We start from the raw sequence: 16,761 nt of genomic DNA on the forward strand, positions 1-16,761 counted from the left end.
TTGGGCAGCTTCTGCTACCATGATAACATGGCTGGCCACCTCGTTCCCCACACCCACCACTCTTTGTTATAAAGAGATGCTTTTGTTCTCGGTCCTTGAAAGCACAAGCGCCACAGTTCCTGCATGTGTCCAAGACAAGAGAGCACTTGGCATAAAAATATTTCTGTTGAAGCCAGTGCTGGCTCAGAGGTGGTAAGCTGTAGACATTAAGCTTCATATTGTACAGTCACAGCCTCCCAATTCCCTGTGCCCCTCATTTCCCTTCTGGTTGCGCTACTTCCAGTATTTCTCACGGTGGTTATACCGTGAATTGGCTCGTTCTTCCTTTGGTTTCAATATCCCTTCACTGTCTTTAAGTTTCTAGTGTCAATGGGCCATGAGAAACTGTGGTGCCCTGCGATAACCTTTGAAACCTCCAAAATGCTACAAGTGGCACCACGTAACTCAACCCATCGGGCTCCTAAAGTTCCATTTCCCCCCAGTTCTATATTGCACTGACTGGGAGCAAACTTCCTAGGAAAGCGATAGAATAGAGCAAGCTATCGCACATGATGGTGTGGTCCTGTCACAGACATTTTGGGGTCACCCATGTTTTTCCGAATAACCAGACAGCCACTGCTTAATTTATCAAAGCCCCTTTAGACAACGTCTATATTGAATAATCCGGGCTGTTCAGAACCGGAGCAGGCACCTTTCCAGCCCAAGTCACTGTCTTGCCTCCCTTCCTCCACCTTCTCTAAGTACTGGGGACACTCCAAGAGCCCAGGTTTTCAATTGAGCCAGTGACAACATTCCCTGTTATTCAATGCATTTAGCACACTGGTATTGCAGAAACTAAAATGGATTGGCAGGCATGGGGCAGTGACATCACTATTAGCAGAGTCATAGTCCAGTGTGGGACCCGTCACTCAGACATGAGTCAGCCACTGCGTCAGGCAGCTCACCATGCCAACAGCGTCCCCTGCAGGCTGGGCAGCCACATGCCACCCATTCCTTAAGGCACGGTCTCCTGCAGAGCACCCCATCAGCCCGTCTGGCTGAATCTACAGCAGTCACGTGATGACAGCATCCTCGCAGGAAGCAACTCATTACTGGCAAATAACCGGGGCTTCCAAAAATAAAAAATACACATTTAAAATAGAGAGCTGACTGGAATGGTCAGTACTGCATCGGAAGAAAAGCAAGACGAATAATGACGCAGGTTTGCCACTAGTAAAATTTAATTCCCCACAGAAGATCGTCAAAATGTTCAAGAAAGAAACATCTCAGAGGCAGACTGAACACCATGGAATTTTGGTGGAGATAAATACATTAATTCAATACATTTTATTCCCCTCCTCTCCTTGAAATGCTCAGAGGTTATATTCCACCTTCAGGATCAGTTTCGCTCCAAAGAGGAAAGTATTAAGCACTTTGAGTTGACAGAAATAAACCACTTAGCCCCCCACCCCCCAACACACAGCAGTACCTCACCCCTCCCAGAATAAAAAAAAGAAACATTTCAGTGCTTCATCGATCTGAACAAAGTAATTACCGTGCTGTGCAAGCATATTTGTAGATAACTGTTGCTCTTCTGGACAAGCAGTTTCTGCAGACAAGCTCCAAAGATTTGGATGTGTCAACTGTGTCCTCTTCCTCAGACAGGGATCTGTGAAAATCCCGTTCCAGATAGCTGTGATAATTCATGGTAAAATGTCCTGGGATCCTGTTTGAATTACAGACACAATTATAATTTAGCAGATCCGCAGTCCGCAGACGGTTTAGCTGAATGCATGTTAGCCCTACAGTGTTGCGATCAAAATAATATCGCTATTAAAACACGTTAGTTTTAAGGAACAAGTAATAGGTTTATCCCCTGCTGAAAAGAGGAGAAAGGAAGCACAACGTTTCAGCTGTGGAGCCTTCTTCGGGTGTGAAGAAGAAATGCTGACGTGAAGACACCCGAAGAAGACTCCACAGCCGAAACGTTGTGCTTCATCTCTTCTCTTTTCAGCAGGAGATAAACCATTACTTGTTCCTTTGCAGCCTGTGCATGCTGATGCAGCCGCCTACTTGAACTACAAGGCGAGTTTGAATACTGCTCCAACCTGGAGAAGCTCTCCGCGCTCTGTCACAGATTCGGGTTCTTCTGCCAATTCAACTTCCAAAACACACCGTCTCCAAACCTCCTCTGTATCATCTCCCTGGCCTGCGCATGCACACCAAGAGAGAAGCAGGAAATACACAATCATGGACAAAGTCCAGGCCAGAGCAGAAGTGATCTCCTGCAGGATCAGACCTGTATTAAAACCCCATTTTGCAAACACATTTCCAATGGTTTCGAGGCCGTGCTCGCAAAAACCCTGATCTCCGCGCCGAGACCCTTCACACCATGTCGAGACTGTATCTGGAATCATGCCACGGTCTTCTCCACTGAGTGTAAAATGGTCACTCGGCAGGGGTTTAAGGGTAGCACCCCGAGAGACTTGATCGGCCTTTCAGGAATAATACAATTTATTCCATGGGTGTACAGCTGTTCATCTCAAAGGATCCCAAAACACCTCACACACCGGAGGGCACCCACTTCATCCATCAGTGCAGGACTGCAGTATCCCCATCCTGGGTGTCACACCTCAGCGTTCCTCACCGAGTGAAATAACGTGGGAACTTTAAGTAGGCGAGGTTGTGCGCACCCAGGGTAGAATTTAGCCAGAACACCGGGGTGAACACCCCTACTCTAACGAGCAGTGCCTGGACATCTTGCAACCAAGGATCTAACTTTAGTCATTAAGATCCCATCTGCAGAACAGCACCTCCTACAGTGTTGGGAAACTGTGATCAAGAAGGAAAGCGCCCCCTGCAGGTCCACCCCCACTATGTATTGCAGCAACCTAATTTTCCTCAAAGGTTGCCCCATCTCCTTTCAGACCTGGCTCAGACCTTGCTCAGTTTCTGAAATCCAGCACAATCAGGCTACACAGCAGCGACCCTGTTAGTTATTAGTTGCATTCAAAGGAAGGTCTGATAGTAAAGGAGGTCAAATGCAGAGAGATACCCTTACCTTTTCAATTGCTGCTTTTTGGACTTTTTCACACTCCAAGATTTTATTTGAGGTACACTGCATGATCAATCCCATCTTTTTAATTTTGGGCACTAACAGAAACAAACAAAGGGTGAGGGAACCAACAATAGAACAATTTCCATGGGATCTTCAGCTCCCTTAAATCCCTGAAGACAAAATGGGAATAAATACCCAACCAAAACCTCTAGAACTTACTTTTATGATAGTAAGTAGTAACTTCACGTAACTAGTAAGTAGAAGTACTATAAGTAAATCTCAACTCCCCCCACCTCCCACCCTTAAAACTGGGCCGTCATGATGCAGCAACATCTCCTGGCTCTCCTTTCAGCTGAGCTTCCAACTGGCACCCCAGAATGACAGTACTCATTAAAGCAGCTCTTCTACAGCAGGAAATCTCCACTCTCCCCAACATTAAATACATTATTGTGACCCCCCCCCCACCAGAAAAAAGTCTATCTCTTTAATTAAGCTGCTAGGCAGCTGGGATCTGAGCTGGGAGGAGGAGGAGGAGAAGAGATCTTGGTGACTGATCAGGAAAGCCCCGTCTTACAACATTTAAGGGGTCACCATAAGCAGACAGGTGAGATTAGTGCTTTCGAGAAGGAAGGAGTTTTCTTATCACAGCATGCAGTGTGGGGGTTCAAGGGGACATCACAGCCATGGAGCTCGTTCTCTGTGGCAGGGGTTCAAAATTGAGCTAGAAGGTGGCATAACTGGAATATTCCGCTTCTCCTGTTCAACAGCTTGGCATTTTAGCATTCCACTGAAATACAAAAAGCAACCTCCAGCATGTTTAAGAAGTGAATTGTGTTACCAAGTCAATTAAGGGGTGCAGAGCGCATGTGGGCCCCCAGGACCAGATTTGGAAACCCCTGCTCAACGGGACTACAGAGAAGCAGGTGCAGTGAGAGAACGGCTGACCTCTCATTGGTGACCACTCTGTAGAACAACTGAGACACCCATGTGGCTCATACCTGTGTAGACTGAGCCCACGGTGGCTTCACTCAGTGGCAGGTCGCTGACCAAGGTTTGGACCGAGAAGATGTACTTGGTGCCTGACGTGAGACTCTCCACTGTGGCGCTGTTGTTGGACACCACCTTTACACCCCCATAGCCCCAGAAAGAGGTGCTGTAGTTCACGCAGTACTGGACAGGGACCCCCTGCAGTTTTTCGGGCACCTCCCATGTCAGAGACACGTTGTGGAGGTTGATGGCCTGAAATGTGATGTTTCCTGGCTTTACAGGTCCTAAGAGGAAGTAAAAAAAATCTATGAAGACAAGACCTCAGAGAAAACTCATAACGACACCTTCTGTTTGCGTTGACTGGTGCTTGAACTGGTGATTCAGGGCCTTTCTGATTAGAATTGCTTTTGGATGTTCATTGAGCCTGTGCTGTTACTGCACCGACCTGTGCTATTTTATGGCAAGTACTGGAACCCCTGCTTCCCTGCCCTGCCAGATTGGAGCGCTTGTCTCCCATGAAGGCGAGTAGAAACGATCTACTGGAACTGTAGTCCTCAGAGCTATCTGCCTTTTACACGGCAAAAGAAAGGAAATAATAAAAGTGGTCAACAAAGTTAAAGATGACATTCTTTAACACTGCAGACTCTACTGACTCTGCAGGTCCCGCCAACGCCAAGGATCGATCCAGAAAGTCTTTTTATAGAACATAACAACACCCGAAAAGAGATACTTTCTAAGGGCTAGAAGGAAGAACCCAATAGTGTTCACCAAGGTAGTGGGTTGAGTCCACTGCTATAACCTTCTTCTCCACTTGAGAAGGGCTTCAGCCCACTAGCTGTTCCAACAGCACAACAGACCGTATATTTATTTTGATCCCTCGGTCTCGGAGCAATTTAGGGAAGTAATTCTGAGCGAGTTGATGCTGGGCATTGGGTAACAAAAGTAATAGCAGTCTAGTAGCACAAGTCAACTTTGTGTCACAGCTGAGTGATTATCTCCAGGAGGCGTCAGGCTGCTCTGGAAGATTAAAAAAACACTGCTGATACCAGACAAAAGTAAAAGGAAATATGGGCCCAAACGAATAAACAATGTTTGCATGTATTCAATGAGTTCCCCCTCGTGCACATGAAGGTGCACTGCCCGTGGATTTGTTGAACTTACTGGTGATCGCCCATATTTTCACATCATTGCTTGGAAGGGAGTAGTCTTCGACATGAGTGAAGATGGTGATAGTGTAGTTCTTTCCTGATTTCAGGTTCTGGAATGTGGTGTTCAACCATGAGGTATTCACACCACACTCCATGCAGCCGTCCAGAGTGACTTCGTAGGAGTAGTAGCTTCCATTTGCCGGTTTGCCCCACAGCACAGTTATTGAGTCACTAGTGGTGAGCGTATTAACATTGGTGACCGGGTCAGGAACTGCATGAGACACAAGGGCAACAAATTCAACAGTGCTTTTAGTGGGGAGTGAGCGTCAAGGTGGCGCAGTGGGGAGCATTGCTGCCTCACAGCACTGGGGCCCTGGGTTCAATTCTGGACCTGGGGTGCTGTCTGTGTGGAGTTTGCATGTTCTTCCTGTGTTCCCATGGGTTTCCTCTGGGTGCTCCGATCAATTGGCTTCTAGGAAAATTGGTCCTAGCTCAGTGAGTGTGTGTGCTTGTGTCACTGTGTGTGCTCTGTGATGGAATAGTGTTCTGTTCAATGTGTATCCTGCCTTGTGTCTGTTGCTTCCTGGGATAGGCTCTGGCACCCCCGTCACCCTGATTTGGATGAAGCGGTTAGAAAATACATGGATTGATATAACTGGGGAGTGCAGTGTATGGTTTCATTGCTCTGTGAACCGCACAGGCCCTGGTGTGCTCGTTCTACAGTGAACGTTGGGGGTGCCACATCACTACTGACTGGGATCTTTTGCATATTGCTAACTACCCTGGGAAAACAAACCCCAGACGCTTTTTTTACTGCGTGTAACACAGAATTAATCTTTCTGCTCTATCCTCCTTCTACAGGAAATTCCAAAGGAATCAGACCTTTCCCAGACAAAAAGACAGTAGGCTGTGTGCTTGGCGTGCCCCTCTAAATTCGGAGAGGCAAGCTAATTGCTCAGTGTTCCCCTTTCGACTGAAATGTAGTTTCCTCATTTTAACCAGGCAGAAGGATACACAGAATGAAGCAGGCAGGGTAACGATGGGTAGACTCAGAACTCTCGATCTGAAACCGTTTCTCCCTATAACTCCTGACACAACAGCTCTCTGGGCGCCCACTATGCCGTGTCTTGGTTCATCAGGGAGTGAACTGCAGCGCGTTACTGGAGAAGGAACCTCCCGTGTTACTCACCTGTGTAGCCCACAACCCACACAGGATCTCCCTCCAGCGTGGTGTTGGGGATGAACGCCACGATGGTGAAATTGTACTTGCTCCCCGGCGTGAGCCCACTCATGACCACACTCAGATCGCTGACGATGGTGGAATTCTTGTAGCAGGGGCCGGGAGAGGGCACCTGCACCTCCTGCACCTCCACCCTGAACCACGAGCTGTTCCCAACAGGCCTCGACCAGCTGATATTCACCGATTCCGCTCGGCTTTCCGAGACTTCGGCGTTCCTGACCGCTCCGGGCCCTGCGCGGGGAGGAAAAAGAGCGTTCCGAAGAGAGGCGACAGCACACGGCCACACAGCGACAATCTTTCACCTGAACACAGCCCAGGGGGAAACTGATCAGGAGGAGAACTGAGGCGAAAAGCTCTTAAGCAGGACTAATTCTTTAATTAGTATTGCCTCAAGAGGTGCGTCGTTTCCTAATTCCTCAAATGGGGATGCCAGTGTACCATGGAGAACAACCATAACAATCCCAAATAACCATAATAATCCCAGACACCTGTTCTCCAGACTGCTGAAGCCAAACTGCCCCACCACATTACCTGCCTCAACCCAACTCTGCAACACATTTTTAGAGTTTTAGCTCCAAGATTGACCACATCTGGCATCTCAATCTCTTCACCACGTTACCTTCACACCTCCTCTCTGCAGGCCTAGTTTCGATGGCTCTCCTCTGTCGGGTTTCCCTCTGCTTGACTCTGCATGCCTCAGGAAACTGGTTTTATATATGAACTCCACCACCAGTCTGTTAGATCCCATTCTCCCTGCTTTTTTATTCCATCCTGGCTCTCTATTCTGGGCCCTGTTGCCCTCACTATAATAAATGCGTCTTTGAGTACTGGTGTGGTACCAACAGTCTTTGAAACAGCTGCAGTTACCCCTGTGCCCCCCAAAAATAATATGGCGCTGGACAACCTAAACATTTTTCGCCCTATATCCAACTTACCTTTTCTTCTAAAAATGTTGGAATGTGCTGTTACAATTCAGTTAAATAACCTTCTCATTGCAAATAACCCCTCCGTTCCGGTTTCAGACAATTACATAGCACAGAGACTGGCTAAAGTCACTAACAATCTTCTTATGGCTTCTGATTCTAGTTCCCTTTCTATCCTTATTCTCCTTGACCTCAGTGCTGTTTTTGATACTGTTAACAGTGACATCTTACTTTCTCGTTTTGAGAATGAGTTTGGACTGTCGCACATTGTTCTTAAATGCTTCGACTCTTACCGTAATAATCGCCAACATTTTGTCTCTTTTGGGGATTTCAGTTCTGAGGTTGGGCTCATTAAGTCTTGGTGTTCCTCAGGGCTCAATACTGGGCCCCCTACTGTTCAGCATGTACATGCTCCCACTTGGTCAGCTATTAAGATCACACAGACTAAAAGATCATTTCTTTGCTGATGATACTCAAATCTGTTTAATTCCATCTCTGCCATAAAAACCAGGATGACTCAAAATTCAATTCATGTAAACTGGGACAAAACTGAAGTCATGCTTCTCGGCACCTCCCATTACTGTTGACATGAGCAACGTGGTAAATACATAATTCTTACACCTCAGAAATATTGTCAGACTACGTCTTATGTGGTCGCCAACTGTTACGGAAAAGCTGTCTCAAATTGATTACTGTAACGCCCTACTCCCTGGGGTATCTAAATTCACATTGCACAAACTCCATTATGTCCAGAATTCGGCAGCCAGAATCCTGTCCAAATCGTGTGCAAGTGATCACATTACTCCTGTACTGGAGTCCATTCACTGGCTTCCTGTCAGGTGTCGTGCTCACTTATTAGGCTCTGCATAGCTTGGCCATAATCTGGGTGACAGGACTTTCTGCTGCTGCACCCCAAAGCTCTGGAATTCTACCCTCAAGAATATCAGAGAGTCACCTTCACTGAGCACTTTTATTTAACTGGTTCTGTACCTGCCCCTTTGCTTTCTTACTGCATTCCAAACCCTTACTGTAATTGCGCTATCTACTCTTATTGTGTGCTTTGAGAAGCAACTTTTAAAGGTGCTGTATGAAATAGTTATTTTTTCTCATGCCATGTCCTTTAAGTTTGCACAGGGCTTTGGGGCGCCCTCTTGTGGCTTTAGGTGGAACGTCGACTCTCTTTTCCTGCCGCCGGACTCAATACGATTGGAAGTTTCATTGGAAGTTTCATTTCACACCTCTCTGCACCCATTCGGACTTCACACCTCTTGATTGGCCTCTCTTTCTGTCCCCTGCTCCCGCCTCTCACTCCTCCTCCCTCCCAACCTTAGTTCTCCCGCTACTTTACCTTTGCCTACTGCCCTGTCTCTCTCACACCTGAAGAAGGCTCCACGGCCGAAACGTTGTGTTCTCTTTCTTCTTTTTTTCAGCATGGAATAAACCTATTACTTGTTCAATATGATGCCTACTGCCGATCATGTGTAGAAGGGCTGTCTTACTGGTGAAGGCTGATATGTTGACTGGGTCCCCCTCAATGGAGCAGTCCGCCACCAGCGCGATGACCTGGAAGGTGTAGAACCCCCCAGGGGTGAGGTTACGCACGGTGACCTGCTCTTCGACAGTAAGGAGAGCCGTGAAATTGGTCACACCCTCGCTGTCCACCTCCACTCGGTACTTGTCTCTGTTGCCGATGGGGGCGCTCCACGTCAGGGCGATGAGGTTCTGCGTTTGCGAGCTCACCGCGAGATTTGTGACGCATTCGGGCTCTACGTGAGAGCAGAAGGGGAGGGGAAAGAGAGAGAGAGATGAGGGCACGAGCCCCTGCAACACGAGAAATCTCGCGTCGCAAACTGCACATGTGCAATCAGTACCAAGAACCGACAAACCACAGGACCAGGTCTGAATCCAGGGTACAGCTCCTTATCAGGATTCTCCCAGATCTGGCAAAAAGAATCCTGACTCCACACCTCTTTATTATTATTATTATACTATTATTAATAACAATGCAACCTGGGTTATGTGATGGCAGCCAAAATACACCAGTACACTCCCCACACACCAGCTCTCAGTGGGGAGGAGAACAGAGTGATGGAGCCAGTTCAGAGAGGGGGATTATTAGGAGGCCATGATGGTAAGGGCCAGGGGGGACATTTACTCTTTTTGAGACACACCTTGGGATTTTTAATGACCGTGAAGAGTCAGGACTTTGGTTTTACATCTCATCCGAAGGCGCCTTTTTACAGTATAGTGATAATTCATTGGTGATTAATTACCCATCAACTATATTAATTAAGTGGGGATTAATGCAATACTCCGAAACATCAGACTTGGAGACGGAGGGACAGAAATAGAGGCAGTGGTATAGACCGGCAGCAGGCACACACACATCTCCTGGTTCCCCTGGAGTAGCTGGTGTTAATGTTTTTTATTGGTGGTGCTCTTGCGTGTATTCGCCTCTGGAGCTGGAGCCAGTGTTTGCATAATAACGTCCAAAAACATGCAAATGCCTCAGATCTAGGGCGCTGGGGCCATGCCGCCCCCGCTACAGAGAAACACACAACCCGTTAACACGCTGCCGAAGAGAGGGAGAGATCAGCTGCCAGACAGTGGGGCTGCCTTGGCTGCCGAGGGTCTGCAGTCTCTCAGCAAGAGGAGAATCACTCCTGGAAGGACTGGGCTCAGTGTGGAAAGGAACACAAATCCTGCAGCACTAATGGGCTAAAGGAACCAAATCTCTTTAGTCTCGTACAGAGGACAGAACGGGAGGTGCTGGGAAGGACTTGAGCCTTCAGCATCCTCAAGCCTGAAGTCAAGCGAAACTACTGGGAAGTGCATTAATAACCAAGAACAGGAGGCACTTCCTTACACAAACAGTTGCGGGGGTCTGGAACAAGCATATCTTCCCTCTTACTGAATCTGATGCCCTGGCTTTCCAAACACAGCTAGGCGAGATCTTCAGATCTCTACTGAGTGCTACTGAGTGCTACTGAGCACCCGACTCGGCTGGATTTCCTGACCGGGGCTCGTTGTGCTTGTGACCTTTCTGCCTTAAACTTGACCACACTCATTAAAGAGCCCCTTCTCTCCCCCCCTTAGAGTTTGCTGTTGTTACCCACAATCCAGCAGGCGCAAGGACTCACTTGTGTAGATGGACGCGTTCTCTGGATTGAGGACCCGCTCGCACTTCACCGGGAAGACCTGGAACTTGTACAGGCTCCCCGGGGTCAGGGAGTCGACCCGCAGGGTCAGGTTGGTGGTGTTGTGGACCTGGCTGGTGTTGCCCGTGACTTCCACCCTGTACTGGTTGATCATGCCCGGCCCAGGAGTCCAGCTCAGGGAAGCGTTGTGCTCTGAGATGTTGAACACCGACAAATTCCCATAAAACCGGTCTGTGTGGAGAGAGACAGAGAGCGTTTTTGGAGAAAAACCCTGTGGGTTTCATTTTTATGGCCATCTGCAATTGTTTCTGTAAGGGGAAGTACTGGATCTATAACCACAGTGTATTATGAATGCTCTAATGCCATAGTAACCTGTCTTGCACTGTAATAAATATCTATAAACCATTGTGAACTGTGGGATACTAACGTAGACTCTAACAAACCACAACAAGCTGTATTGTACTATAATGCTGTAAATGGCTGTATTATTATGATAAAAGTGAAACCTGGATACAAAACTACAAACTAAAATCCTGGAAAGTCTTAAACTGTTGAAAATACTAGGTGAGAGAAATGAGATTTAAGGCATGATCGAAGTTCCCTAATTCCTCTGGGAAGAACATTCCTCAGCCTGGGACAGGCACAGGCAATCCTGAACCAGGAGAGCTGGCATGTCAGAGGACTTTCAATCCAAGTTGGCTCTTTGCAGTGGAAATCAGCTCCTCGTTGTTTTGACGGGACCAACTTCTCCCAGCTCCCAACCCAACCGCAGCCAGCATGCAGTAGGGAAAGAGGTGATAACAGCGGTCTCGACTCCAATTTCTGGAGCTGGGTTTCCCTGGATTAGAGGGAGATACAAAGGCTCGCCTACTCGCCTACCCCGGTGTCTTGGCCAAATTTCCCATTGGCCCTTATCAATCATGGCCTCCTAATAATCCCCCTCTATGAATTGGCTACATTACTCTGCTCTCCTCCCCACTGATAGCTGATGTGTGGTGAGCGTTCTGGCGCACTATGGCTGCCGTCGCATCATCCAGGTGGATGCTGCACATTGGTGGTGGTGGAGGGGAGTCCCCATTACCTGTAAAGCGCTTTGAGTGGAGTGTCCAGAAAAGCTCTATATAAGTGTAAGCAATTATTATAATTATTATTATTATTACTTGATCAACAAGATACCATCACTTTTGGGAAAGATACGAAAGGCGACTTGGAAATCTGCTTTCCTAAGCAGGAAGCTAAGCTTTGAAGTACGTTTTTTCTATACTTAGTGTATGATTGGTTTTAATCCATACCACAGCACAATCAATACCTTGTGAGCGTCACTAGAAATCAATCCTAGCAGTAGCAGAATTTAGTGCTATTGTAGTGCCCTGCTGATGTATGGCGACATGTGGCTTGATAGCATACACCTGAAGAAGGCTCCACGGCCGAAACGTTGTGTTCTCTTTCTCCTTTTTTTCAGCATGGAATAAACCTATTACTTGTTCCTTTGCAGCCTACACATGCTGACGCAGCTACCCACCTGAATTAGTATTGTATATGATTCTGTTCTTGAAGAGAGGGCATTTAATCACTAAGGGAGAAAAGCCACCAACATAAAACCCCCAAAACACACCACTCCTTCTCCTCATTCCCCAGGGTGCACAGAGGCATTGGTTCCCCTCTCTCCGCGTTACCTGCATAGCAGATGTAGGGGTACAGCTGGTCACAGGTCTCATCGTACCAAAGCCCAGAGGGCAGGAAGTGAATGCAGACCTCCCTGGTATCGTTTATTGAGGGTCGGCCCGGGTACCAGTTTTGGAAGGTGAGCGGGTCCCCATTGGACCAGTTGGTCCACTCCATGGGCCCGTCGAGGTCATTGCGGAGCCCGATCCAGGTGTTGTTGGTGAGGTTCCTGGCCAGGATTGGGATGTTGTCGGTCGTGACGGTCACCAGGTCCTGGAAGCACAACCTGCAGTGCTCGAGCGCCACCTCCCACTCCGAGCCGTTGCTCTGCAGGAAGTACTGGCGCTCGGCGAGGCCGGAGATCCACAGCGCTGCTGGGCGACGACACACAGAGAGACAGGGAGGCGTCAGGCTCCTGCACGAGCCCAGCTACAGCATCGTCCCCTCATGTCTTTATAATCCAAGGTCCTCAAAGGTTACCGGCAAAGTCAGCCCACTGGACTTCAACAGGCTGGTCAACAGTGAAATCCAGACCAGAAGACTCATGTGAAACGTTGAGTGGAGGATTAAGAACACTAAGAAGATTCCCCTCCATAAGGAATCAAATACCTACTGTACATGTGCCTACCTTGATTTATATTTTAATAACACTCCCCGGATTAATCAAGAACAAAATACTTTTCCCCTGGCAATTTTAGGATCTTTGATCCTTTCTTAAGTCCGACTACATACATAGTTAACGCTCTGTTCAATTCTGCATGTCACTAGACTGTATTCTCTCTCTCACACAGGTACAGATGCTGCACACTGGGGTTAAGCACCTCTAATCTGTTGGTGGGGATTGCACAGATACAGTTGTCTGCTGATTTGCCACTCCTTTGGAGAAGCAACAGGATGACCCACACCCCAGGGTAATCCAATGTGCCCTCAGGAGAAGAATGCTCCCCAAAAGAGGAGGACAAAGAACTACTAAGTAATTAGAATTATGCAACAGCCACATTATGTCTAAATCCCATATACTTAAATAAACAAGGAGACTGACCACTCCATATCTGGACATGTAGGGGGGACCAATCAGCCAAAGTTTATTTATCAAATGCACCGCAATACAGCGTGCAGCAGTAATTGCTGGCAATGAAATGTCTTTTCTGAGAGCTCACCGGGGGGAAATAAAAATAAAAATCACAAAATTAAAAGTTAAAGTTACATTATAATAGTGCAATAAAAATTAAATTTAAAAAATTCAATATAAATAGAACTGCTACATATCAAGGGTGTCTGCAATGCATTATGTATAGTCGACAGTTCACATTGGTGTAAATGTAACTGTGCCAATAGTCGATCATATGTCCATAAGGAACAAGGAATAGGTTTATTCCATGCTGAAAAGAGAAGAAAAAACACAACGTTTCGGCCATGGAGCCTTCTTCAGAAGACACCTGAAGAAGGCTCCACGGCCGAAACGTTGTGTTTCTTTTCTTCTCTTTTCAGCATTGAGTAAACCTATTTCTTGTTCCTTTGCAGCCTACGCATGCTGACGCAGCTCCCCACCTGAACTACTTCAACCCATATGTCCATAAGTGTTTGTCGGTCATATCGGATCACCGGGCAAACAGAATGTGCAGTTAGCAGTACAAAAAACAACATGAAATAAAGAAAGAAACAGGAACGAATGGGAGCTCGCAGGGCGGCAGCCATCTTGCACAGATCACCAGACTGAATGGAGCTCCTAAGCTCCCCTGGAAGCTGGCTCAGCCTCATGAATAACGAACAAGCTAGCTACTGGGCTGGTACAATACCAAGAGATCTGCTACAGCTCATGGCAGCAGGCTTGGAGCAAGTCAAAACTGGATTCCAGTACCCTCCTCCAATGGCAATGAGAAGAACTGCACACAATCAAAAGTTACATCCTACTGAAAGTTTATTTTATTCATTATTTTGGTGCTACTGAGCCAGTATTTGCCTTTCTATTAATATAACAACCCCCCCCTCCCCCCTTCCTGTTTACTTTGCCTGCTCCTGGGTCTTCTATAACATGTCTCACTCCACATAACAGTATATTTCAAAACTGTTTTTTCCCCTTGGTGTTTTTTGCATAGCTCGAGATTCCTCTTTCGCCCTGTCTGTGTATTAAAATGAACTTGGCTTAAATATCACATTTGCATCTTTTAAATATCTGCAGAGCGCTTAAAAAAGGGAAAAACAACAGGAAAAGAGCCTCCGCACTGTCTGTCCTGAGCCCCAGCACTGGTGAGCTGCTGGACATGTCCTGCAGCAGAATGTCCTGTCCTGATTTCATGATGTGTTGTTAAATCATGACTGAGATTGTTTCAATTAGAAAGTCATGCAATTATCTGGCTCTTACTCACTGTCTAACATGTTATGTGCAGGAAGCCTTAATTCAGAAGGTTATTGTATGGCATGATTCCAGTATAGGATCATAAATACCTGGTCCATTCTGAATCCCGCTCTTTATAATAGGTTTTAAAGAGCACTTCATAGGCTCGTCACACTTACCTGTGATACTTCAGTGTAGAAACTGTGAGGTGGCACTGTGGACAAAGATGCCTCTAAGAGAACAGATAACATTGCCTCTTACCCACCTGCCTCCTCGGTCTTTCTCAGTTGGTTCAATTCAATGACACGGCTCTTTATTTGCCTCATCTGAGCAGTGTTGCCAAAGCAGTCCCACAAAGTACATTTTACCTAGCAGAAACACCCCTTAAACCAGCGCAGAAGCAAGGAGCCCCCAACTCTGGTCCAGTATGATTTGTGATTAAAAATCAAGCTTGTATCAATTTCAAATGTCTTGCCTGAAATGTGACCAATTGGTTAAAAAGCTCACCGTGGGCGAGTCTGACAGAGAGTCATTCACACCGGGTCTGTTCACCAATTGATCCAGTTAGTAAGAGCTGTTTAGTAAGAGGTAATGTTCAATACCTTATTCCCATAACAACCAGTTGCATGAACCTTGGTTAAGAGATTTAAGTTAATCAGGTGGAGTTCTGTGTCCATGAAGTGGGACAAACATAGACACTAAACTTGTTTAAACATTAAACATTTAAAAGTCTTATCAAACAAGCAGGAGAGCAGAGTCATGAATCAGCACTGGAGATTGAGGGCTGAGCTGAATGAAAAGCAGCAGAGACACTACTCCCCACGGCCAGGTCTGGGAACCACAGCACGAGAGCGATGGAAAAGAGCAAACCTCTGAATGAAAGGAGACCAGAAATGGAGACCGGACTGAGGCTCCGATTAGACACGAGCAGGAGGAGCTCAAGAAAAGACATTTTACTTCCCCACCACCTTTCACCCTGCCGGTCAGTCCCTGTGCAGTGATTCTCATTATCTCCCTCCCTTCTGCTCTGTCACCTGCAGGAGACAGGATTTCCACCCAGACTTCAGGTCTCAGACACTCACCCGCCAGCAGGAGAGGGACCTTCATGATCGCTGCCCAGCAGTCACCCAGGGGTAACAAGCCCGATCTGGGAACACAGATGTGGACAGTAAAGGATGATGCCTGCGCCGGCCCAATCACCCCAGTTTCCTCTCCCCAACTCTTCTTGTCTCAGCTCTCCAAAAACGTCCCATGTCCACTGTCTGCATCGAAACAGTGCATCTTCGGAGACACGCCCGCCATTACCGTCCTGCGGTTACACTTAGGAAATCAGCTTTGCTCACGAAGAGACGATGTTCCTCTCCAGGTGACCCGTGTAAAACCCCTTCTCTTCACAAGACACAGCACAGATGTGATTTTAAATGAACTTTTCTGAATTAAGTTTTAGAATTTCCAGAATACACATAACAGTTTTGAAGTGAAATACTATCTTTTGTACTATAGCCTCTTAATACTGCCTTGAAAAGCTTTTATCATATAATAATAATAATAATAATAATAATTATTAAGATAGACTCACCAGTGTGTCTGCTGTGCTGACTCTATGATTCTGTTGTAAGCTGAGGGTGCTATGTTATGATTCTCCCTTTGCCCCACTTCCTCATTCTGGTTAGCTTTCAGATGTGTGATTTGCATGTTCCTGATCTTCAGACAAAGAACCCAGTGGCATCCTCCTGTGTTCTGTATGCATTTGTACACAAGCAACCCATTCAGAGGAGCAACTAACACTGAAGATAACCAAATTCTATACAGTTGGTAAACATGCATAGTCATATAAGTCAGTGCAAAGTACCCTAGCCTTGACAGCACCATCGGCTTCATTTGTGTGCCTCTAAATGTTCAAAGCCTGTAAGTTTGCTTTCTAGAAATTGTGCTGCACCATCATTCCTGGTCTGATCTGGGCAGCAAACAAATTAAGAAAGTCACAGCTCCTTTTTTTTGCGACTATATGGAGCTGTGAGGGGGGTGAGATCGAGGCCTTGGGGCAACCTTGTTGTGAAAGGCGCTATATAAAAATAAATTGAATTGAATTGAGGTGGAGAGGAATTGAAAGAGGGAGAGAAAGATTGCAAAGAGGATGGTATCCTGTAGTGGTTTTCAAAAATAAAACAGCTGCGGAACTGTTATATAGAGACATGCATATTGCAACTACTGCATATTGATAGTTGTTGTGGTTTGCAGAGGGAAGACTGGAGATCTTTCAGC

General features: G+C 46.7%; 1 protein-coding gene across 2 annotated transcripts; it reads right to left on the reverse strand.

Annotated features, from left to right (window-relative positions):
• Positions 1 to 1,202: 1,202 nt before the first annotated feature.
• LOC107076589 (receptor-type tyrosine-protein phosphatase H) lies at positions 1,203 to 16,194 on the reverse strand. 2 transcript variants are annotated; one of them, XM_015340628.2, is made up of 11 exons: positions 16,076 to 16,194; positions 15,579 to 15,643; positions 12,170 to 12,529; positions 10,476 to 10,724; positions 8,835 to 9,101; positions 6,362 to 6,643; positions 5,186 to 5,443; positions 4,036 to 4,308; positions 3,041 to 3,132; positions 2,088 to 2,188; positions 1,203 to 1,705 (listed from the first exon to the last, which is right to left on the reverse strand). In XM_015340628.2, the coding sequence occupies exons 2-10, from the start codon at positions 15,601 to 15,603 to the stop codon at positions 2,111 to 2,113; spliced, it is 1,884 nt and encodes a 627-aa protein (XP_015196114.2). In that variant the 5' UTR covers positions 15,604 to 15,643; positions 16,076 to 16,194; the 3' UTR covers positions 1,203 to 1,705; positions 2,088 to 2,110. The 2 variants fall into 2 exon arrangements, with proteins under 2 accessions (XP_015196114.2, XP_015196113.2); XM_015340627.2 differs by having other exon boundaries at positions 12,170 to 12,532.
• Positions 16,195 to 16,761: the final 567 nt, after the last annotated feature.

The sequence above is a fragment of the Lepisosteus oculatus genome, chromosome 3 (genome assembly GCF_040954835.1).
Source record: "Lepisosteus oculatus isolate fLepOcu1 chromosome 3, fLepOcu1.hap2, whole genome shotgun sequence".
Lineage (NCBI taxonomy): Eukaryota > Metazoa > Chordata > Actinopteri > Semionotiformes > Lepisosteidae > Lepisosteus > Lepisosteus oculatus.